Genomic DNA, 26,175 nt, shown 5'->3' with positions numbered 1-26,175 from the left:
TGTTATTTTGCTTTTCTGGCATCACATCTAAAGGGACTCAGTGTAACCAATGATATTATTTTCTCCATTAAAAGATTAAATTGTTTACAAATTGGAGCTTTTCTCCAGGAGTTAGCCTTTGGTGAGTTTGCACAGGACGTTTAAGGCAAGGAAGACTGGCGGGAAGAGATAGTGTTTGTGTGTGTTTCTGCGGTGTGCAAAATTTTACTCTTTAAGTGCATCTTTGCTCTTTTTCCACTCTTGGACATGTTGTGCTTATTTTTGTAAGGGGAGAACAGCAAATGACTCCTCAACCCAAATTGTGGACATATAATTTGGTGAAGCAGAATAAAAAGTCAAGGAGCAGCTCCAGGCAATCTTCCGATGTGCGGATAGTACTACATAATTGCTGTACCGTGCACTTAAATGTCAGTTTGTAGACCAGGAAGTGGTGTTTAAGGGCCTTTCTTTTCTCTGCTCCATGAGGACAAATTACAGACATGAATTGTCAAGGGATTTTTTTTTCTTGTCTTGTCTCTCCCTCTTGCTTCTGTGCCTCACCAGCAGACACCAGTTCCTAAACTTTGACAGTCACGTAATTAAGGAATATTAAGATACGCTTCAAGGCTGGAATGAGGGGAGATCAACTTAGTAATTAGACTACATTGTGCTGCAATATGTAAAAAAACGGTGGGCAGATCCAGCCATCCTGCAGCTAACAAACAGCTTTTGACGCACTGGTTAAAGATTTGCTTGGAATTTGGTGGAAGTCCATGCTGTTCTGATGTAGGATTAATTTTGGAAAGTTAGTCACCATTTTAGGTATTTTCCAATTATGTATATGTATTGATCCCTGGAACCTGTTTTCATTTTTTCCTCATTCTCAGTAATGATTAATTACTAATTGCCTACTTATTGTTGCCTGAAGGTTCCTTGTTAGCCAGTAATGGGAGCCGGGTGGCCATAGTTCATTTTGAATGATTTTTTCCGTATACTTTGATTTACATTTTTTGGTGAATCGACCAATTTGCACCTCCAGCTCAGACAACAATAATTCTTTCAACAAGCTACACACGTGTTACGGGACATGAAATATTTATCTCTGGCTAACAACAAGTGATTAGAAAACTGTGAATAGAATCGTTAGAGGCCATAGGCACCTCTGTTGGACTATAATGCATTATGCATAAATGCATCAGTGACACTTGGAAGGCATTCATTCATTCATTTTCTGAACCGCTTTATCCTAACTAGGGTGGGGAGTTGGGGGTGCTAGAGCCTAGCCCAGCTGACTTCGGGCACGAGGTGGGGTACACCCTGAATTGGTGGCGAGTCAATCGCATGGCACGAGGAGACCACTCATGCTGACACTCATACCTAGAGGCAATTTACAGTGTCCAACCCGCCTACCATGCATGTTTTTGGAATGTGGGAGGAAACCAGAGTACCCGGAGAAAACCCTCACAGACCCGGGGAGAATATGCCAACTCCACACAGGTGGACCGACCTGGATTTGAACCCAGGAACCTAGAACTGTGGTTCCGATGCACGAACCACTGATCCCCCTGGCTGCTCACCTGGAAGACAATAAACTTATTAATTATCGATATTCATCACCCTGACTAAATCTTATCATAACACAATATTTTTCATCATTTTCATTTATATAGACCTTCTATGATACTTAGGTTGTATTTTTGTTTTCATTATCCGTACTGCACATCTTCGCAAGGGTTGATGCTATCCAAGATGGCTTCGTGTGAAAGGCAGACTACATCCTAGAGTGGTCGCGAGTCAGCTGTAGGGCACATGGAGAGACAGACAACCATCCACACTCACAAGCATACCATTACCGATCGGGAATCGATCCCACTCTTGCCCGTACCATAGTCAGACGGGTAAACCACTACACCATCAGGTGGCCCAAAATTGGGTTTTGCAGCCACAAAAAAGTACAAGTAGATATGAGACTGACTTTGCAAAATTTCCACAAAGTTACAAAATAAACAGGTCTCCAGTGCAAGGCGGTGATTAGGATTAGATTAGGATAAAGCTGGCATTGTGGATTGATCGGAGGTCTCCTAAAGGCATAAATTGTGTATTTGTTTCAATAAGTTTGTCTTTCTGGCTATATGTCTGTGTTTGTTGGGTTGTCTGAATGCTTGTGTTTAACTCAAGATCAATTAAAAGAATTATTATAAACTGGCAAGGTATGTTTGTATTATAAAATGGAAGAGGTGATGACAGGTCAAAGGTCACCGAGGTCGCAAATGGAATTTCGCTACAACTTGATAATGGATTAGCCTATTGAACTAGAATTTGCAAGGTACGTGTAATGATGACAGGGGAAAGGGTCATTAAATTTTGAGGCATGGCAGGGGAAGGGTTTTTTTTCTACTTAGACAGAGATCTGCTCTTTCAAAGTGTTCCTCCAGTTACGTTTTCAGAATGAGATAAAATGGAACCAAGTTAAAAAAAAAATAAAGAGAGAATGTAAAAGAAAGGCAGCATAAGATAAATTGTTTTGCATGTTCAATATGGTCATTAAATAGAAATCTTGGCTGAAAATACAGTACAACAAGGATTCTCAAACTGGAGAGCACACTCCAATTCTAGGGCAGCTTGCTATTAATCGCAGCAAATCAATCAAAAAAAATACTTCCTTGATATGATTAATTTAAAAAAAGAAAATACATCTGGAAATAACAGCATAAGTGAGAGACTGTGACCTCTGGGTCTGGGACACAGTGGGGTCACTGTTATGTCACAAAGCAGATTTGGAAGAGCATCCTAGAATACCAGCAATGGTCCTTAAATACACTCACTGCTGAACTTCATGCATTCAGATGTTGTTCCCACCAGCCCATTCATGCAACACAAAAGAACAAAAGGGGGAGGCCTTCCCGTCCTACCCCCAAACTCTCCCATCTCCTCCTGCACTGCCTTTATCTATAGCTCTACTGTTACTACTATTTCTCATGGCCTCGTCACCCTCCTGCACTTGTCACATCCAGCCCAATTTCTTTGCGGCATACCACACATCTGGTCTTTTCGGGTTCCTTTTAGGAATGTTTTAATCGTGTGCAGCTACGTACACACGTAAACAACCCAGGACTGTTTAATTGTATAGAATCTTTCTACACTTCATAACCATGCTGCCTGATTATAACAGTGCCACTAAAGTCAGGATGTGTGGTGTCACAGGGAAATTGCCTTCATCTTGTCCTCTCTCACGAATGTAGGCAAAGAGACACCACCCCCACTCTTTTCTTCTCGTCGCTGTAGTGAATGGAATTGCATGGCTGTGCAGTTCAATCACTGTCAAAGGCAAAGAAAGGGGGTCTCTTGTGCAAAATTTCATGATTCACAATTGATTAAAGAAGGGTGTCATTTCATGGCTGAACAGGGAAGTGCAAGATAAGGGATGGTACAGATTTTTCATGCCTTAGTGAGATATGGCTTAGCAATCGCCTGATGGGCTCCATTCAAAGCTGGTGCTGCACAGTTTAGGAGGTTATTCACGGACAAGGGTGTGTGCATGTGTGTTAGATTATTTCAGAGGTTTTTCACTGTCACGTGACTCCTGACGTGACTCCACTCTGATGAGAACCTCCCCCATTTTTGGAAGTCTAACAGCGTGTTTTGGCAATCCAACTCAATGTGAGTTTCTTACTTTACAACAATTAGCAGGCATTCCTCACAGCAGTACATTAACAAGCTTACCATGGTGGTTTGACAGGGCCATAATTGTTGCTTCAAACATTTTTTGGACAAACAATTTCATTTCTTGATCACTTGTGGAGGGATTATTATTCATTTTAACTAGTAGGCGATATTAATTTGAAATATTATGCAAAACTAAAGATCTTTCCTGCAGTTGTGTTTGAACAACACTATCTATTTCCTGAGGTCACTGTTTTTTTTGGTGTATCGGCCCTCTCCTAAAAATTTCACAAAACATGTATAGTAGATGCCCATTCATTCATACCGCATATCTTCGAAAGGGTTGCGGGGGTTTCAGGAGCCTATTCCAGCTGACTTAGGTCGAAAGGTCTACGTACACCCAAGACTGGTCGCCAGTCAGACGTAAGGCACGTGGTAGATGCTTATAATTAAAAAAAATCTGAATTGACAAAATTTATGTGAGTCGAATTTGATGGATGGATTGATGTTAAAGTCATGAAATTGCTATAGTTTTAAGACAGCATTCACATGAAGTAGCCATGGAAATATCTGTCACCAGGAGCAACATCTTCTGTTTGATTCGTCTGTTAGCTAGGATCTACCAAAAACACTGCCATATTCTGGATTTACTGTACTTCCTTTTTTGTCATTATTACTCATCCCTCGAAAGTAATATTGTGTCTATTAGCAGGACAAGTGTGCATTGTAACAAAATCGCTCTATCTTTCTCTCTCTCTCTCTCTCTCTCTCTCTCTCTCTCTCTCTCTCTCTCTCTCTCTCTCTCTCTCACCACACACCCACATGCACGCAAACAAGCTACAGGATGAATGGGCCCCATTGGTAAGCAGTATGTGAGTGTGCAAACAGGTTGTTTTGTTCATTAAAAGAGAAAAAATGTATGACTGTAAATGTGTGGTTTAGTCATCCGTCTGTGCAAGCGGCTGAGATATGGAGCCAGATTTTTTATATTATTTTATTTTATTTTTTACAGAGCAGAGGCAAACCAAACCTTATAAATCTTAGGCAGGGGAGCTTCAATTTTGCCACATGTTTTAAGGATTTGAGTACATTGTTGAGCCTGGATCATTAGTACGCACCCTGTTCTTAAACCGTTGAGGTCCTTTAAGGTTGTCCGTTAACTCGATTTCACCTCACCGGGCTTAGTCCAGAGTTCTATAGAAGCATATTTTTTACATAAACATTTACTGATTTTCCCCCACCGCATCATTCAATTGGAAACATTCGTTTTATTCAATTTCCTTTCCACAACTAAGATGAACTTCAATAATTTACATTTCAGGCATAATCTGTTTTTCTCATTCAGAACAACTGTTAATTGCAATAGATAAATGAGCAAGATATGCTCTGCTTGCTATAACCAGTTGTAATGTGTAATGGTCAGGACTGCATTTCAAGCATTATCATTTTCTCTAATTCAGAACGATTTGTATTAATTGCAATAGATTAATGAGCAAGATATGCTCTGCTTGCTATCACCAGTTGTATGAAATGTAATGGTCAAGGCTTCAAATGCACAATAAAAATATGCAAGAACGGATGGAAGAACAAAAGGTATTTGTTTTATTAAGATGAAAAAATACTATTGCTTTCTCTCATAGTAGTTAAAATGCCCCTATAGGTATAACTGAATGCTGGTTAATCTTTAAGTGCTTTAGTTACTCACAAATTAAAGACGTGGATGGCTTGGTGGAGGAGTGGATGGGGGCTTTAACAATCTGATCTGGTCTAGAATCACCTATTTTGGAACCTATTCCAAGGTTGTTCAAAATTATTGGAAAACCTGGACATTGGTTTCAAAACAAGCAGTCAAAAATAAGAGGAAGATACAGATTTAAAAACTGAGCTAGAATGTTCAATGTTAATACGATACGACTTAATGAGTGAATTTATGATAGCTTTTTTAACAAAAATTTATGAAATTCAAGGAAATGTTTGAATCCATAAAGCTTTCAAAATTATACAAAGGCATGCATAGAATCTACATACTTTTGTATGCATGTATGCTTGTCTCTGACAGATCACTAGTGTGTAGTATAACAATGACGGAAATAAGGTGTTGTTATGTGGCCTTGTACTATTGTTTTTGAAGTATCTAACAACACTACGCTGAACATATTCATGTGTGATTCCTGCCATGTAGCTGTGATATGTCCCTTCTGTTTACGTATAACCTTCATCTGTATAACCATGTTACTGTTTAGGATTGGACGTGATGTCGGTCCTTGCATGATGTCGGTCCTTGCTCTGTGGAAATTTGTACATGCAGACTATCCCAGTGGCAATAGGAAATTCAACAGCAGTATGTGAACTCACCTTTGCCCTGGGTCTTGGTGAATGCACACAGCTTGGTCTTTGTATCATTTTAAAGAACATAACCAGACGTGTGGCACTCGTACAATTGCAGTAAAAATACAGTGGTATTCTACATTTTCACAATCTTTAAAGGTCCCTTTTGACCTCTTGTTTCAGAGCACATAAGAGGATTGTGTGCATACCTGTGACTGGTCATTCAGAGCCACTGGCAATCATACATGTGCGCTACTCACATGTGACGAGCATTTCGCCTCTTTTAGTCTCCATAAGACTTCGATTGGAAGGGAGCTTTTGAAAAACAAAGGTTGCATTAACATTGGAAATGTTCACTGACCCTCAGTGTTTTCTCTTTCAACACAGAATGGCTCCATGACTCATATTTATACTCTCAGCTTTTTCCATCATTTGTAAACCTTTTCAGCAAATGTTAAGAAAACACCAAGTGAGTACACATCACCCCAAGCTGAAGTATTTGTTGTTTGTTTGTTTTTCAATTATCTACGCACTGTCCTGTAATGGAGGAGCAGCTGTGAAGTAAGTGTGTTTGTGTATCAGCCCCCAGTGTCATACAAGACTCCGCATCTTGCTCAGAGATTAACTCTAGGTAATTAATCTGAGCTCGTTAGCCATATGGCAGGCAGGTCCAGGCCAGGATGAAGCCAACTCCTGTGTATTCACTAATATGCATGGGGTGGTGAAATGCATTTCTTAATGAACTTTACAATATGTTATGGCTATTGTGGTTGTCTCGGCAGTGGGAGTTTGCTGGGTGGGTGTGGTTAAAATGATTTAGTTCTACCTCGCTTTTTCTGAGAAGAAAAAGACAGTATTCAGGACGAGGAAAAATGAGAGCATTCAGGAGTAGGGAGAAGGACAGGGCATATCTTCCCTTCCTGAGAGCAAGGGATGACGCGGTGGATAGGGGAAGAGAAAGAAAGGTGTGGGCAGAGATATGTTCTTTACCTCAGTCACACAGAAGATTGAGTGAACCAAAAAGAAAAATGGAAATAGAAAGATAGAAAAATGACAGGTGAAATATTTTCCCCTTCGGGATAGGAAATAAGGAAAAGTCAGAACTACCAGTCTGCTGTGTATGTGAGAAATGGACAAAACCACTTCCGGAAGGGAGGCTGGAACTCTCTTCCTTTCTCTAAATGTGCCCACCAGTGATGGATAGTAATAATGTTTACCCATTTGCTATTTACTCATTCCTTAGTATTGCATGTGTTTGTGTGAACATTGGAATGCCAAGCAAATCTTGATTGGCCGTCCCAATATATTCAGTGAGTAAGAAAACATTCCCTTTGGCAATCAATCCTTGCCCCAAGCTTACTCCCCCATCTCCAGTCCAACTATTATCGTATTTTCTCGCATATAAGCCGTATTTGCCGCTCAGAAAAATGAAGACTGAATCCAGGGTATGGTTCATATGCGCACAAATTTGTCTTGACATGCACGAAACTGCAAGGTGCCAAAGCTGAAACGCCATAACGCAAGACAATGCGGCCGATACGGTCATTTATTTCAAAATAGAGAAATGATAAACAGATAAAACGCTAAACAAAAAATAAACAGTATCTTGCATAGAACGTGAAAAAACTCACTTACTTGCTCCTGCCATTGCTCGCTCAGGGCGCCCCATCTTCCCTAGGGCGTCGCCACCTTACCTAGGGCACCGCCATCTTACCTAGGTGAACGTGCTCTGACTGGCCAGATGTGAGTAGCCTTGATACATGTGTTAGTAGTGTTCACCATGTCAGCACATCCCCATTGTTTTTAAGGCTGGTCGAAGGTCTTGCGGTCAATCATTAAAATATCAGTCTTGATACCTGCGTAATGTGTATCTCATGCTATTATTCCACCCAGAGGCTTGGTGAAATCTAGAACGCTATGGACACACTTCCTGGTTGTACTGCTCACATGACTTCCTTTTTGAATTTGTCTATGTGCAGGCAACACCTTTTTGGAACACAGAAAAAAAACTATTTTGAAGGTTTAGCTGCATGATTTGTGATTATGAAATAAAACAAAATTCCGTATTTTTTTCTTTTTATTTCTTGTTCGAAAGTGACAACTATTGCAGTAATATGAACCCTCGTAAGAATCGAGATATTTGGGAGCAATATGGCCACCACAACATCTTAATCTTTTGGTAAGAAAATTGTAATTTCTGTCATTAAAAAGCATCAGGTTCTCGTCAAGATAGACTTATTTCCTTTTTAAAATTGAATAATTTGATATCTTGCATTTACAAAGACAGGCATATTAACTTACTTATGATATTGACCCATATAATGTGCAATCCAGCAGACGATCCTTTCGATTCATACAGAATCTCAGAAATACCACGTGCGATGATTTTTTTTTAATTCCTTCAAAGTAACACATTTTTACTCCCTATTAAAACCATAAATATGGAGGTGAAAATTTTGAATCAGGGGGCACCTTATACGAGAGAAATTGTAAAATTCAACGATTTTAAGGCAATTTTAAGGGTAAGGCTTATATGCGAGAAAATACGGTAATTCTTTGCACCACAGCTTCGATCTTATAGCACGAGATTAAAAAGGCACATTGCCAGCAAAGTCCAAAAAAGAAAGTGGAGAAGGAAGGGTCAAAACAGGACAATGTGGATATTGTTCAGTCAGAAGCTTGACTTGTTGTTTTTTCTTTTCCCCCCTTATTTATAACATGGAAGATATCTTGAAAAACAGGTAAATCAATTCGCAATTAGTCCCTCTGGGGTTGATTGTCCATTTTCCAACAACAAAACATATTTTAAACTCTTTTTTTTAATGGTGGATCAACATACTGCATTTTCTAATGCTGATCCTCTTGTGGGTCACAGATGAGGTTCGGCCTATTCCTGTTGAGCACCAGTCGCAACTGGTCGCTCATCAATCAAATGGCACACAAACAAACACCCATTCATATTCACAACTAAAAGTTTTTTACAACTGTAAGCAATACAGAAACATGTAGAAAATGTAGTACAGAACAGCGGATCGAGGGAGAAGTACTAAATATGCTCCATAATTTCAGATCTGATCACTTGCTTACAATAACAATAATTCAGTATACTTTCTATTTCCAAGTAAACTGTGATTAATCAACAATATTTTAATATAACAAATATGTCGACTATTAATTAAAATGAATCAATACAATGACATTTAACATATTTCCATTATATTTGTACATGTGTACAATGTGAGTCAAAAGTCGTCACATCAGGGCAAAACGTGTGCACTGCATCTTAAATGCTCTTGGATATTCTCCGCAAACATTTAGTTTTGAACCAGGATTGGATTAGTGCCCCTTGAATAAGCTGGTCACGAGGGCCGGCTCTGTTCTGGGCTGTTCTTTGGACTCTGTGGAGGAAGTGGGAGAGCAGAGGATGCTGACCAGGATGATGTCCATCATGGACAGCACCTCCCACCCCCTGCATGAGTCTGTGGAGTCCCTCCGAAGCTCTTTCAGCAATAGACTGCTGCACCCTCATTGCAGGAAGGAGCGCTTCCGCAGATCGTTCCTCCCATCAGCTGTCAGGCTCTTTAACAAAACAAATGGCTGAGTGTTAAGACCTACCGTATGTATACATGTACATCTCTCAGCAACACACTTATTTATTTATGTATTTATTTATTTATTAACTTACTTATTACCTATCTATTTGTGTCTAAAATGCCTTTCCTACATCTGCATTCTCACCCTCTTGCTACTGTGACAATGAAATTTCCCAAATACGGGATGAATAAAGTTATCCAAGCCAATCCAATCCAAGGTATTCTCTTCTCACTTGTGAATTTGTTTATAAGGTGATGAGTAACATAATCAGCTGTTGGATGAGGGATTACAAGATTTTTGTCATTCAGACAACATGATCATTTAAACTACAATAATGGTCAGGAATGTAAATGTCTACACAAGAGAGGGACTTGGGGGGGCTCAAAAACAGCAGTTGTGACAGAATGAAGAGGGACAGAGATGAAATAATACTGGATAGTGAAAAAAAGGTGTGAAAAGTGGTTGGGAAATGCCAAACAGAGCAGAAAAGATGGATTCTAATTGTGTGAAGAGAGGACTGGAGCAGGTGAAAAAGACATGAAAGGGAAATAAAGGAAAAGTAGAAGCTTAAAGGTGTGTGGAAATGTGTGGTGTAAAAGCACGTTAAAGAAGCTTTTTTATATTCAGAAAAGCAATTTTACCATCCCTTATGAGGGCTTGTCCACAGGCAAAATAAAAATAAAAACACAAAACAACATTTACATTTGTGCGGGAAGGACTAGATCTAGGATTTTTTTGAAATAAATTAGGCCTGAGGAGGCCCGGTGGAGCGAGTGGTTAGCACGTGGCCCCACAGTTCTAGGGTCCTGGGTTCAAATCCAGGTCGGTCCAACTGTGTGGAGTTTGCATGTTCTCCCCGGGCCTGTGTGGGTTTTCTCTGGGCACTGCGGTATCCTCCCACATTCCAAATACATGCAGGGTAGGCTGATTGCACACTTCAAATTGCCCCTAGGTATGGGTGTGAGTGTGCATGGTTGTCCATCTCCTTGTGCCCTGCGATCGGCTCGTCACCCACCGATTCAGGGTGTCCCCCGCCTGTGGCCCAAAGACAGCTGGGATAGACTTCAGCACCCCCAGTGACCCTAATGAGGATAAAGCGGTTCAGAAAATGAGATGAGATGAAATTAGATACTAGATACTTTGGTTTCCTTCCACATGGTAGGCGGGTTGAACACACTAAATACGTAGTCCTTAACAATAAGAGGGTTGAGAAAGACCATAATAAATTGCGTGTTCCAAAGAAATTAAAGGCGTTTAAACAAATTTGCGTTAACGTTTTATTAAGGCGTTTAAAATTACAGACAGTTCAGTCCAGCGGCATCAAGTTGTTGCTCTTTCTGTTGCATTGTCCACAGCTGATCTCGTGTGTACGACAGCCGAGGCATGGCTGAATGCTTCCAAAAACGTCCAGGACTAGCATAAAGAAACGAAGCTAATAGAACAAAGACTGCCTCTCACACGAGACTGGTGGAGTCGAGTTGTGTCGAACCGAGCCGTAAGGGTCGTAAAAACATTAAAGTAAAAAGTATTAAATTCAAAGTAAAGTACAAAGGAAAGTATTAAGAAATATTAAAATGTGAGCGGCACCATCTTGGAAAAAATGGGTAGAAAGACAGTTTAAACTGAACTGCTATCTTAAATGGCAGCTAATTCACATCTCTTTTGTTTCACCTCTCAAGTTTGCATTCTGCCTTACATGGGTACGCTTTCCCCCACCTCTTTTGGCACCTTTTTTCTTGTCTTATAAATGCTGAAGCACACCAGGGAGCCTTATTATTGTGAGCTATCTTTCCCCAGTTGCTGTTTACTGCTCCGCCTCCCTTGCCTGTATAGTATGTCTAGCAAGGTGTGCAACAGTGGGGTGGCAGTAAGGCAGCTCCCTTTATTTTCCATTTGATGCATGGGAATACATTATGCTGCAACAGTCCACATTTTCTGGGTGCCAAACTAAACCCTGGTGTTAGTGCTCCTCTGCTTCCTGGTACCTTTTTTTGCACCTTCCACTGCCCCGCCTCCTTTTTCAGGTTGTTGAACTGGATAGACAAATTGTTTCTTCCTTCCTTCGCACACAAATTCACATGACACACAGCCTTTCTTGCCACATGTCATGCTGCAGTTTCCTTATTTTGTTGTTCCAAGTGAACGGATCTGCACACATGCATGCACACGCATTCTCAAGCATTAACACCCACACAACTCACAGTCATACTCTGCGCCCTTTATCCCCTTGGGGTAATCTGTTTACGGTGAGCTGTGGCCATTTGAGAGTGAATTTAATTGAAACCAGGCTAATCTGATGATGGCACGAAGCGACAGAGCCCTCACAACCCAGTATCACCTCCAGTGAAGTTGCACCTTGTAGTCCACCCACTCAATACCTCAGTAGTTAATTTCATGCCACACAGTTCAGTACATTTTTGCCCACTCAAACATGCCACATTGATTGTTAGACCAAAATATGATATGGAGCATGCTCACTGGCTTGTGATCTTGTGTTTTATTTTCCTTCAAAGTATTCGCTTGCCTGACATTATCGCTAAGTATTTAAGAAACATCCTTCTCTTTCTTTTACCTCCCTTCTCTGCAGGACGGATACTACTCCCATCGGCCGAAAGAGAAAAATAGAGTTGATAGTAACAATGAGAACTCAGTGCCAAAAGACTTTGATAACATCGACAACAGTAACTTTGGCGCACGCTCTCAACCACATCGACAAACCGCTGGAGCCACAGGTAGGAAGCAGCAGCGAGAGCATCTGCAGGAGAAGGCTCATGGCCAGCAACACTCCCCCAACCTGGTTCGCAGCTCTAACGAAGTTCTACCTTTAAGCCAACAATCACTGGCGGTCGCTAACAACACACCCCCCGGTGGTCAAGGTGCGGTCGCAGGAGCGCCGCGGCATCGTCCTTCACACCAGTCCCAACACAGGCATCACCATCCGAACAAAAGGCAGGCGACTGTAGCGCCCCTGGAGGTGACCTACGACCAGCCACCCAAGTGTGAAATCAGTGGGAAGGAAGCCATCTCAGCTCTGTCCAGGGCTAAGAGCAAGGACTGTAGGCAGCAGATCGCAGAAGTCTACTGTAGACACAAGGAGGGCCAACTAATGCCTGAAAAGGTCAACCGCTACTGTCCCTTAGAGGGTGAGTTCATGACAAATATTCATTCATTCAATTTCCGTACCTCTTATCCTCACAAGGATGGCGGCCCAGCGGCTGAGTGGTTAGCGCATCGTCCTTACAGTTCTGGGGTCCTGGGTTCAAATCCATGCATGGTAGGCTGGTTGGACAATCTAAATTGTCCCTAGATATGAGTGTGAGCGTGAATGGTTGTTTGTCACCTCATGCCCTGCGATTGGTTGACCACTGCCACGTCCCCAAAGTCAGCTGAGGTTGGCTCCAGAACCCCCCACAACCCTAGTGAGGATAAAGAGGTTCAGAAAATGAATGGATTATCCACACAAGGTTCACAGAGATTGCTGGAGCCTATCCCAGCTAATTATGGGCACCAGGCATGGTACAGCCTGAATCAGTTGCCAATTGAAGGGCACAAAGAGACGGACAATTATTCACACGCTTACCTGGGGCAATTTAGAGTGTTCAACCAGCGAATGAATGAATCCGCTCGATGAGTAGCGCTGTTGCTTAACCGTGAGATGGCTTGGTGCCGTTCTTGCCGGAGTTCTCCCTGTGTCTGCGTTGGTTATCTCTTGGTTCTCCAATTTCCTCCCACCGCCAAAACCATGCAACATAGGTGAGTTGCTTCCTGCCTATCTTGTCTTTGAAGCTTTATTCCACGTATTTCACTCACTATCCGATGGTGTTGAGGCTTCTAGTGAGGCAAATAGTCAGAACAGCACTTGGTTTTAGTTTCTGCTTTTCATCCAGCCACCTTGGTGAGCTCGTTCAGAAATTGTGTTTGACTAAAAGCCTGAAATGCGTCAGGAGAAAAATATTGAGAAAAGAGCCGTGGATCTTTTTAGAGTGGTGTCCATCCACAGGCATCTTCCCATTCCTTTCTCTATCTTCTTGTCAGCAGGAAACTTGTGGAGACTCACATAGTCTCTGGTTGCCTTTTGAGTGGAAATTGCATTCAAATCCATCAGCATTTCACTTCGCTAGTATCAAGCACTGTTATTCTACCAAGAGAAACCGAATGGCATCACCTCAAGCGTGCATTACACACATAAAACAGCCATCCTCCGTAGGTCAAAATATGTACTAAATGTTATAGATTTTTCAATCAACGGAATCTGATAACATATTTTAGTAAAAAGGTAGAATTGTGATTTATTAGGACCTCCAAATCTTACCACCTGTTGATCATTTTAACTGCGCAAAACAGGAATTTCTGAAATGTCATGGAATTTGGAATAGTTAATTGCACTCAAGCAAAAAAAAAAGTATTTGCGTATTCAATATGAGATCTGATTGTGTGCACAATCACCTAATTTTTTTGCCAAACTTGGAGGCTGCAATATAAAGCTGTAGAAAAGACAGATTAGATCATCATTTACTACTACTACCATCCAATGTTCCCTCTAATTTTTCGTTGGTCTGAGCAGAAAGTCAACCTCCCTGAGCGCACTGAGTACCAGTGTGAGCGACATCATCGGTACTCGGATGATTCGCCTAAAGACGTTTCGCCGACGGACGTTTGACAGACGGGCAGGTCGCCGAATGGATGTTCCGCCAAACGTTCATTCGGCCGAACGGAGGTTTCGCCGAAACGGGATTCGCGCGCTCGCCCCGCCCCCGGATCGTGTGTGTACAAGTTTTTCAACCTCGGCCCGCGGGCCATATACGGCCCGTTAGGATTTTTAATCCGGCCCGCCGCCGGTGTTGTCCAAATTATAGTAAACATCAATGTTAGTCTACCATCAATGGCAGCCCGGGAATAAGCACTCTTTGGCGGGCAGATGTAGCAGAACCGAGCCGTAAAATGACAGCAATCGGGTCAAATCCATCCTAAAACAGCATTTAATGATTAAATACAAATACTGGAGCTCTTTGGACATTAGAACCGAGCCCAGGGAAGTGAATTCCTTGGTAAAATGTCGTGATGATATCGCGATGGAGGCAAAAAAACGTCTATATACGTCCATTCGCCAAACGGCTCAAAATGCTCTCAAATTCGGTCAAATCCAGCCGAAAACAGCGTTTAATGATTAAATACAAATACTGGACCTCTTTGGACATTAGAACCGAGCCCAGGGAAGTGAATTCCTCGGTAAAATGTCGTGATGATATCGCGATGGAGGCAAAAAAATGTCCATATACGTCCATTCGCCAAACGGCTCAAAATGCTCTCAAATTCGGTCAAATCCAGCTGAAAACAGCGTTTAATGATTAAATACAAATACTAGTATTTGTATTTAATCATTAAACGCTGTTTGAACGAACGTTCATTCGGAGACCTGTCCGTCTGTCAAACGTCCGTCGGCGAAACGTCTTTAGGCGAATCATCCGGTCACGACATCATCATTGCTCGCTATGGGCACACCAGTATCACACCTGCCACAAGCAGGTGCATGTCAATGTTCCCTCTAATTTTTCATGTAAAACATGCTGTAAAACACGAAAAACATAAGTGGACAGAGCTACTGCCACTGGCTGCCGCTTAAACGGCTCCATCATGAAGAAAGGGGTAAAAAATATATATATATATATATATATATATATATATATATATATATATATATATATATTAAAAAAAATATATATATATATATATATATTAAAAAAAAAATCTGTTTTTTTTTTTTACTGCGCGCCATAGGATTGCTGCTGCGCAGAGAAGACGAGAGTAGTGCGCAATTGCGCACGCGCGCAGCTTAGAGGGAACAGTGCTACCATCTAATATCTTGAGTCCTGTATGCTGCATAATAGTGGTTTCAATGTTCTCCCGTGGACTGAAAAATAGGACCAATGTTATGGCAATCCTAATCAAAATGTACTGATGCTATTTGGTCTCAATCACAACACATGTATGTGAGCGTGCTTTCATAAGCGAGCATGTGCCACTATGTTTGGACAGATGTCATCGGACTAAACACAGCATCATGTCAGGTAGCCTTTGGTCTCCTTGGAGACAAAAAGAAGGCATAGTGACATAGCAACTTTTGTACACTCCTCTTCCCAGGAGCAAGGGTGTCATTAGTCTGTGCCAAACTCTGTCTCACATAATGGCTTACCACCCCATTAAAACTGACGGTGCGATCAAAGACACCAAGAAATAGAAAAAGCCTTTCCCCTGGTGGCTGTCCCAATAACAACGCCGCAGCTAAATTAAATCACTTGTCTGTCTTACTGTCCTCACTGCCTGCTGCCTGCCAATGTGTTATCGCTTCCTTTTCTATTCCCATCCATCCCAAGTTGTAACCTTGTTAGCACAAAATTGTCAAATCTGATTTGATCAGTGTGGGTCCTTGAGGCATTGGCTGGATTAGCAATTGTGTTAGATCTGATGTTTGCATCAGTGAGTGCTGGAGAAATGTGTTTATTCTCTTTGTCTACCATATGGTAATTTAGCTAATCATATGTTTGGGTAGTGACACTCCAGGGCTGTGTAGGGCCTTTGTAGAGTAGCATAAGTAAGACAAAATAGGATTTTGTTCATAGTAACTTTGTGTTGGGAGTGTGCGTGTGTCCTGATTGAACAGCTCCATCCGAGTTTTCGTTAACCTAGCGATTCAAAAGGAAAGACTTTCAATTATATAGGAGGAAGCAGACCTTGGTAAACAACTTTTTTTTCTGTGGATTGTCATTTGTGCCTGCAGCACTCAACATTTTAGTGAAGATTAGGCCTAATAACATTGGTGTGGTCATTTGTTTCCAATAAAGCAGCTACAAAGACAAAATGTTTCATAGCTCAAACCCTAGAGTTAAAAGCTGTATTTTCATACTAAATGCGTATATTATTGTGCCAAATCTTGTTGTGGGTAGCTGTGCTATTTTAGCCAGATTTTTTCCACAGCAGTCATTTTCACATTGCAAAACAGTGAGACATAACATCTACCAGTTGCTACATTGTCATTCACAATATCATATAAATACAAAACTAATTTCCATAAAACTTCGGAAAGGTACAGTTACCAAGAAAAATAATATAGAATGACCCATTAGATTTGGCAATTTACTAAAAACAAACCAAATGGTTGCTAATATTTTGAGCAGCCAGTCCAGTCCACTTCCAGAATTTTCACAGCATGGACAAACAATTTAAAAAGAATTATACATCTGGCTGGAGGGAACTGTTTCGGCGGCGCAGGGCACATTTTCACATGCTTCATATATTTAAAGACATTAATAAATAATTTCCTTATCATTTTCTCTCATTTTTGTGTTTCCTCACATCTTTCATACAAAATTGGGACACTTTGACCAATTTTAAAGGGTTTAGTTGGTAGTTGTGTGTGGACCGTTGAACGAATTACAGAATTTACATATAAAGTACACCTCTACTTACGAAATTTTCAAATTACAAAAAAATTCTGGAACCAATTAATTTCGTAAGTAGAGGTACGACTGTGTACAGAGACACATCTATAAATGTATATATATATATATATATATGTATATATATGTATATATATGTATATATATATATATATATATATATATATATATATATATATGTATATATATATATGTATATATATATATATATATATATATATATATATATATATATATATATATATATACACAGTGGTACCTCGACATACATCGTAATCCGTTCTGAGATTGTATGACGAGATTCTCGTAACTCGAGCGGACATATCCCATTGAAATAAATGGAAAACAAATTAATTCGTTCCAACCCACTGAAAAAACACCAATAACAGGATATTGGATAGGAAAAAATGTTTTATTTCTTCTAATTCGCCATCTATTAACAAAGTAACACATAACTAGTGGTTTAATAGTAATAAAATGTGTTTAATCTAACTAAAATTGGGCAGATTTCGCCGACGGGAGACAGAGACATTTGGGGGGGTGGGGGTTCGTTTTTTTTCCCACGACAACGCACTCGTAAACGGAACAAACAAATTTAAATTAACTTGGATTAATATATACAGACACTCAAACATACGTTTAATGTAACTTTACACAAAACTGAATTCTAATTTTGTTGTATGTAATCTTTTGTTACCTTCGTTTTCCGGGTTGGCTGTTTGCCACGCCTCCACCCACACGTTCGCTATCGACCAAAAACAGGATATTGGATTGGAAAAAATGTTTTATTTCTTATAATTCACCATATATTGACTAAGTAATAAATAACGAGTGGTTTAATAGTAATAAAATGTGTTTAATAGAAGTAAAATTAGACGCATTTCGTGGAGGGGAGAGACAGCGGCATAAATGGAGGCGGGGGGCGGGGGGTGTTCGGGGGACTTTATCCACAGCACTCGTAAACGAACAAACAAATTTAAATTAACTTGGATTAATATATACAGACACTCAAACATACGTTTAATGTAACTTTACACAAAACTGAATTCTAATTTTGTTGTAATCTTTTGTTACCTTCGTTTTCCGGGTTGGCGGTTTGCCACGCCTCCACCCTCACATTCGCTATCGATGGACTGTTTGCTGTTGTACTACGTATTCCCTTCAAAATATTCCGAAAATGATTCACACAAATGTCCTCACAATAGCATAACCCACGACCACTTGCCAACGAGAAATAGTCTTGTAGTACATTTTAGCGATCGCTCCGCTGCTCATAAAGACCGGCTCGCAACTCCCTCGTTGAAATGGCTCTGGTCGCAGCCGCTTTAAGAGAGAGTTGCGACCAAAAATATTACAAAGAGGGAATTGCGAGCCAGTGCCGCTGATGTTCTTAGGAGCAGCGAACGAGAAGTAATATAATACTCCTCTTATTAGATAATAATAATAACAGGAAATGCAACAGCTGAGCTTACCCACGTATTGATTGTGGGTAAAGTTTTATTCTGAGAAAGAGTGCCATTGCCTGTCGGCGTTGTGTGCACGAGTATACTTCATTACCCAGAAAGTCCTCTTTTGCCCACGCATGCGCGTTGTGCGTTTCCTGGTCTGAATAACTCATCCGGTGCTCGTAGCTACACGAAAGATATGCAAAAAAGACAGTGCCATGGCCACCTGGCTTGGTCGCATCACGAAATTTTGATCGCATGACGGGCGAATTATTCGATCGAAATTTCCGTCGTAAGACGAGAATATTATATGACGAGCGGTCGTATGACGAGGTACCACTGTATATATATATATATATATATATATATATATATATATATATATATATATATATATATATATATATATATATATATATTTTTTTTTTTTTAATATATATATACCGTATTTTCACGACTATTTGGCGCATCGTATTTTACGCCGCAGTGTCAGTAACGAGTGCTATTTCTGTATTTTAGACACAAAGCACGCACCATTTCATTAGACGCATATATATTATATATGGATGAACATCGAAACGCAATAGATGTGCAATAGCAGTGACTGCTGGGAAATATAGTTCTTGCGCGCAACACCCACATGCTAAAAACACGCTTTAAAAAGGCAACGGAAGCAAAACTGAGTTCGGCTGTACTTTATTTAGACATTTTACAACTTACTCACGTCATCATCACCCACAAATCCATCAAAGTCCTCATTTTCTGTGTCCGAATTAAACAATTGCCCAAATGAGTCTTCCAAAACGCTGGGTCCCGCGGTTGTAGTTCTTAAGCCTCCGGGAATGACGGCAAGCTCCGAGTTATTATATATAATATATATACATAGTTCACAGTCTAGCTTTGAATGCTCTGTTGACGCCAACATTTAGCGGCAGGATTTCTTTTGTAAATACAGCCGAAGTGACGGCCAGCACCAAATTAGTGTGGTCGCCGTCATACTAATTTTATTGAAGAACTGGGTGTATTAAGAACTCTATATCCCAGCAGTCACTGCGCAGTACTTTATCTACGGGAAAATAGTAGAGTCGGGCTGCTTGGCGTAGTTAGTTGTGTATATATATATATATATATATATATATATATATATATATATATATATATATATATATATATATATATATATATATATACATAGTTCACAGTCTAGATTTGAATGCTCTGTTGACGCCAACATTTAGCGGCAGGATTTCTTTTGTAAATACAGCCGAAATGACGGCCAGCACCAAATTAGTGTGGTCGCCGTCATACTAACTGTATTGAAGAACTGGGTGTATAAAGAACTCTATATCCCAGCAGTCACTGCGCAGTACTTTATCTACGGGAAAATAGTAGAGTCGGGGGCTGGTTTCCGTAGTTGTCCTATCGACTGATTTATTTTATTTTATCGTGATAATAATTTTAGTATTGGTCCATATATAAAGCGCACTGGATTATACGGCGCCCTGTCTATTTTGGAGAATTTTTTTGACTTTTATGCGCGCCTTATAGTCGTGAAAATACGGTACATATATATATATATATATATATATATATATATATATATATATATATATATATATATATATTTATAGATGTGTCTCTGTACACAGAGAGAGAGAGGGGGGAGTGAAAAAACATGAAGGATAGGCTGGTTGAACACTCTAAATTTCCCCCTCTGTGTAAATTGCTGTAAGCATCAATGGTTGTCCATCTCCTTGTGCCATGCGATTGGCTGGCCACAGATTAAGAGTCTCCCCCACCTGTTACGCTGCAGCACCCCCTGCGACCACTATAAATTTATTCTTACCACTCATTAGCATTTCAAACCGTTGTTATGTAAGATAATTAAAGACTGGAGAAGTGCAAGAGCTAATGAGAGCATTACGGTTTAAAAGACTTATGGCTACAGGAAGAATGATGAACCCACTTCAGTTTAAGAGTCTGTCTGTCTTGTCTATTTTGTTCTCGGTCAAAACACAAAACTTAACCACAAATGTCTAACTAAAGTGACAGCACAAATGAAGCTCACACACAGCATTGCTCATTAGTTCAGCTATCTCAGATGGCACACATTCATGATCCTTTGTAAAACAACTGGCCGAATTATCCATGTGTGAAGTAAACCAGTGAACCTTTTCTGCAGCCAGTAATTAACATGCAGTCGAAGATAAACGACAAATATTTCCCTCCCGGGATCGCTGAAGTAGAATGAAGTGCAAGAAACAAGTAATTGGGAGGGTCAGGACATAATGATAGTTGTAATCAGCTTGTTAACCAGAGCCATCTCTGGACAGCGTCTTCTCCAGTTCACCTCCCTAAATTTAGATATCTGTTAAATATTGAAGGCTTGTTATGCCATTCTTTTTCACTTTGATACTTGCTGTTAAATCCGGGTAACGACAAGGCTTTTAATTCAGACACTGAGTCAAAGGGGCATTTAGGAAAACATTACTTCAAGGGAATAAACAGCTTCTGTATTCCTTCTCCGTCTTCATCATCAACTGGCTCCAGGGAACCAAAGTCCTTAATTGTTGGCATTAATCTCCTCAAGACATGACACTGTAAACAAACATGTCATATGAACTGGTTGTGTGCATTTGTTTTAATAGCTGAGTAGTCAATCCATTGTACGCCTGATGGTGAAGTGTAGTGTGTAATTTGAGGAAAAAGATGGGGGAGAAAAATATATTTTTGCTTTTAACATGGTTTCTGTAGGCGAACAAATATGACATGAACATTCTTAATGTTTTCCAATGCTGTAACAACGTGTTTAATAAATGTTAAATTTACACATATCTGTCAACGAAGATTTGCGTCATAGCCTGTACCACACGTTTCTATCAGCATTAGGGGAGGGCGGTTAGGGGGCTGTGGTAAAAAAAAAAACCATGGATCTCAAAGAGAAAAATAACTGAGGAGGACAGAGGAACAACGTTTCTTGGACCAATGTGGAAGAAATGCCCGAATAATTGCTTTGTAGCGAGAAGTTGTCAAATAACAAAAAGAGTTATGTAGCACCCTGACCATCGCTGACGGATGATGAGGATGAGGAGGAGGAGAAGGAGGAGGAGGAAGAGGAGCATGATGATGATGATGCCGATGGTGATGGTGGTGATGAAGAAGAAGATGAAGATGATGATGATGACGACGACGGGGACGATGACGACGATGTTGAGGATGATGAGGATGAGGATGATGAGGATGAGGACGATGACGATGATGATGATGACGACAACGACGATGACGATAATGATGATGCAAGAGGAGAAAAGCAAACATGACATAATGGAAGCTATGTAATACAATTGATGTCCTTGATAGTGACTTGAAAGACTGGCTTTCCTTTCATCTTTTGGTCATTTGTTTAAAATGACTTCATTTTGCTTTCTACGACTCATACCTGAGAGAACCATGGAACATTGTGAAAATGTGATGTATTCCGACTATAAACCAAAAGAAAGCTCAAGGCTTCACTGTGTGTGACCTTTCAAATAGGTTCTCTCTGATATGCTGATAAGGCAGATGCTTCGTGTTGGTGTCAGTTTTTAAAAGATCCTCATGGAAATACCTGTGCAGTGCAAATTCTCATTTTAAAATCAGTATCTAACAGCCAGTGACTAATGTGTACGAACGAATATTCATTGATGTGGTAATTGCTCACACCCTTACTTCTAGTGATCCAAAATATTCTCGTTGAGTTTGATTTATTTTATATTGCAATTACTAAATCCTTCCAAAGTGTTTCCTTTTCAACCATAATAGCTGAGTAACATTTTAAAAGCTTAACTCTTCTACATGGCCATCTGTAACATTTTAATAATCAAACATTATATGATATTTTATTGTTTAAAAAATGGCAATTATTTTATACTTCTTGTTTTTCTTGCCGTTACAGGAAAAGCCAATGCTAATGTCCAGTGGGAAGAGGATTCTGCTGAAAGCTTTCCATCAAATCCAGTGCGAATAGCATTTGTCCTGGTGGTCCATGGACGCGCCTCTCGTCAGTTTCAGCGTCTCCTCAAAACAATCTACCACATATCTCATTACTATTACATACACGTCGATCAGGTGAGCTCCATTTAACATAAGAACTACATTGCAGAATTCCAAGTAACTATCCCAGTTTTTATTATTCTGTTCAGATGTGGATGCAGCAAGCGACATGCTATGATTGTTCAATATGAAGGGTTTTTGTCTTCTCTCCTATCAAGAACCTAATTGTATAATGGCCTAAGTCATTTTAAAATTACTGATACCAAATCAATGAGAAAATACCAATATCCTTACTATAATCCTTTTTTAGCATACCACTTGACATGCATATTTTCATTGACCTTGATATATTTTAAAACTGTCTCTTCACTGGCTATATTGCAAATAACTGTTGAAACTTGATCACTGGTGCATTTTTCCCATCATCAGCTACTGCTTTGCAGTTGCTCTGCTTTGTTGTCAATAGATGTTCCCTGACTTACTTGATTCTTGGAAGATGCTCCAATTACAATATGATAGGACATATCAACAAACCCTGACGCATGCACACACAGTCACCCGATTAAGATTTCATTGAAGTTGATCAAAACAGGTCATTTGTTTTTGCTAGTGGCATCATTTTCTTGTATACCTTTTCATTTTCATACCTATATTTTCAATGCGATCTAAGAAAGTTGAGGGTACAAAGATTTTCTCTAAATTTCTCCATTTGTTCCTAATCCATCAAGATTTTAGTGAATTGCTGCCAACAATGTTTGTTGAAATATTTCTTCTTTTCCAGCGCTCCAACTACCTTCATCGGCAGGTTAAGGCCTTGGCTGCTCAGTATCCCAACATTAAGGTGACACCATGGCGCATGGCCACTATCTGGGGCGGCGCTAGTCTCCTGACCATGTATCTTCGAAGTATGGCTGACCTGTTGTCTATGAAGGATTGGAATTGGGATTTTTTTATCAATCTCAGTGCTGCTGACTATCCCATCAGGTAAGAGAGACTTAACTGGATTTAAAGTGCGTATGTGAGCATTTTCTAAAGCTGTGACAGGACAGGTTGAGATCTCTCAATCCGTATAGCGAGAATCCAATTTCTACTGGTCTGGGCTCCTGTGGTTAAATGTGAGCTTTGAACAAAGAGACACTCCAGTTACTGCAAACCAAACAGATCAATCAAGTAAAACATCTGCTACTCAAACACGTTCCTTTCAAACTGTAAGTCTTTGATTCCTTGCGTGTTCACCTTTCAAAGGGTTACATGGTGACCTTATTACAATTTAATTGGACTTGGTCAATATATATTGACTCCCGCTGCCTGTGGTTCAATGGATGCTCCCAAAAAACATTTCAGTATTAAAAGTGTTTATTTATTGAGAGCTGTTGTTGACATTTAAAAGCCACAAAGCCCATGTGAAATGGACATGATGTCATTAAAGTAGACTTGGGGAGAATTCTCAGTGAAACTTCTCGTATGTAAGTTTATTGACCTTCTGGGAGTTGAGGTTCTGCTGCATTTCTGAAGAAGCCATACAGGCACTGATTAAAATGCTTCTATTAAGGGAGAGATATCTCCACAACCAGATGTCCACTTGTTGGATTTAGACACATTTAAAGCAAAGATGTTTTCCAAACTACAGCTATGAAATTGGAAAAAAAAATCATGAGCCTCTCAGCATGTTCTTGAGCGGTGTTGACATGCTATTACTGTTTCTCCGCCATGTCTGAGTTTTTTTTGTAAAACTCTGATCACACAACATGTTTGCATCGTCATCCTGTCACTGCATGATTAAATGCATTTGCGAGTCTGCCAAGGCACTGTTTTGCTCGTATTTTGCATCCTCATTTGCATGTGGGTGATAGAGTTGGAAAAATAGCTGACAGAGAAAATTTTAAGACCCATCTGTTAGGAAATGAAACGATTGATGACAAAAATAGAGGGAATTGAGATACAGAAATGACAGATACAGAAAAGATAAACGCTGGGCGTAAAACCTCTATTGCCGCTCTATGTATATATATTTTAAAAAATCAATAGAATGTATATAAAATATTATATATATATATTGGATAACTTTATTCATCCCGTATTCGGGAAATTTCATTGTGACAGTAGCAAGAAAAGGCATAGTTATAAGTATATACATATATATATATATATATATATATATATATATATATATATATATATATATATATATATATATATATATATATATATATATACAGTGGTACCTCGTCATACGACCGTTCGTCATACGGAATGCTCGTCTTACGGGGGAAATTTCGATCGAATAATTCGCCCGTGATGCGGTCAAAGTTTCGTGATGCGACCAAGCCAGGTTGCCATGGCATTTTTTTTGGCATATCTTTCGTGTATAACAATATTTACGAGCACCGGATGAGCTATTCAGACCAGGAAACGCACAACGCGCATGCGCGGTGAAAAGAGGGCTTTCTGGGTAATGAAGTATACTCGTGCTCGCAAAAGTATCCCCGGTAGCAACTCTATCATAGGCGCCGTTCGAGGGGATGCGAACACAGATGCTACAAGCTAAAAGGAGCTGCTAGCCAGCGCCCCTGAAGCTCCCATGAGCAGCGGGGCGATCGCTGATAAAAGACTCTGCTCGTTGGCTGCTCATAAGAACATCGGGGGCACTGGCTCGCAACAGCATCCCCGGTAGCAACTCTATCATAGTCGCCGTTCGAGGGGATGCGAACACAGATGCTACAAGCTAAAATGAGCCGCTAGCCAGCGCCCCCGAAGCTCCCATGAGCAGCGGTGCGATCGCTGATAAGACTGCTTGCTGCTCGTTGGCAAGTGGTCGTGCGTTCTCCGATTGTGAGGACATTTGTGTGCATCATTTTCGGAATATTTTGAAGGGAATAGTACGACAGCAAACAGCCCATCGATAGCGAACGTGAGGGTGGAGTGTTTGTTCTGTTTACGAGTGCGTTGTGTGGAAGAAAAAAAAAACCGAAGCCCCTCTCCCCTCGGCGAAATCCGGCCAATTTTAGTTAGATTAAACACTTTATTTCTATTAAACCACTCGTTATTTATTACTTTGTCAATATATGGCGAATTATAAGAAATAAAACATTTTTTTCAATCCAATATCCTGTTTCTGGTGTTTTTTTCAGAGAGTTGGAACGAATTAATTTGTTTCCCATTCATTTCAATGGGAAACTTTACCTCGAGTTACGAGTAACTTGTCATACGAGCTCAGTCCCAGAACGGATTAAGCTCGTATCTCGAGGTACCACTGTATAGTATTTTTTTCTCATTCTCATTTTTCATTGTGCATTCTTTGGCCAGTGCAGGAGCGACTTATAGTCCGGCAATACGGCAACACGTTTTTCTTTCAGCCGTTCCTTCTGACAGCGATGATAAATATGATCCTTGTCAAATGTGTTTAGATTGCCTTACAATAACCCATCAAGTCTGTAACGCTCATAATCCTACCCTATGATCGTATATATAAAAAAAAGTCCTACTTATAAAAGAGTCACATTATGAATTTAACAAGACCATTGAGGTGAAACACTGGCATCATGATGAAGTTTAATTGGCTATGATATTGGAAAAAGTGAACGTTTTTGGTCTACCGGATGAGGTGTGAAGGCAGAGTATTATAGCCCTGTGTGTGCGCGGATCCGTGTAGGTGAATACTGCTGAGAAACAGTAGC

General features: G+C 40.2%; 1 protein-coding gene across 1 annotated transcript in view; it reads left to right on the top strand.

Moving 5' to 3' along the window:
- Window positions 1-26,175, top strand: part of xylt1 (xylosyltransferase I) — a 90,990-nt gene that overhangs the window by 35,947 nt on the left and 28,868 nt on the right. Inside the window, exons 2-4 of the mRNA XM_077605106.1 lie at window positions 12,152-12,707; window positions 22,401-22,573; window positions 23,280-23,482. Coding sequence (XP_077461232.1) covers window positions 12,152-12,707; window positions 22,401-22,573; window positions 23,280-23,482 — 932 coding nt within the window. The remainder of the gene's footprint in view (window positions 1-12,151; window positions 12,708-22,400; window positions 22,574-23,279; window positions 23,483-26,175) is intronic.

The sequence above is a fragment of the Stigmatopora argus genome, chromosome 7, assembly GCF_051989625.1.
Source record: "Stigmatopora argus isolate UIUO_Sarg chromosome 7, RoL_Sarg_1.0, whole genome shotgun sequence".
Lineage (NCBI taxonomy): Eukaryota > Metazoa > Chordata > Actinopteri > Syngnathiformes > Syngnathidae > Stigmatopora > Stigmatopora argus.
This window is presented reverse-complemented; position numbering and strand designations above follow the sequence as displayed.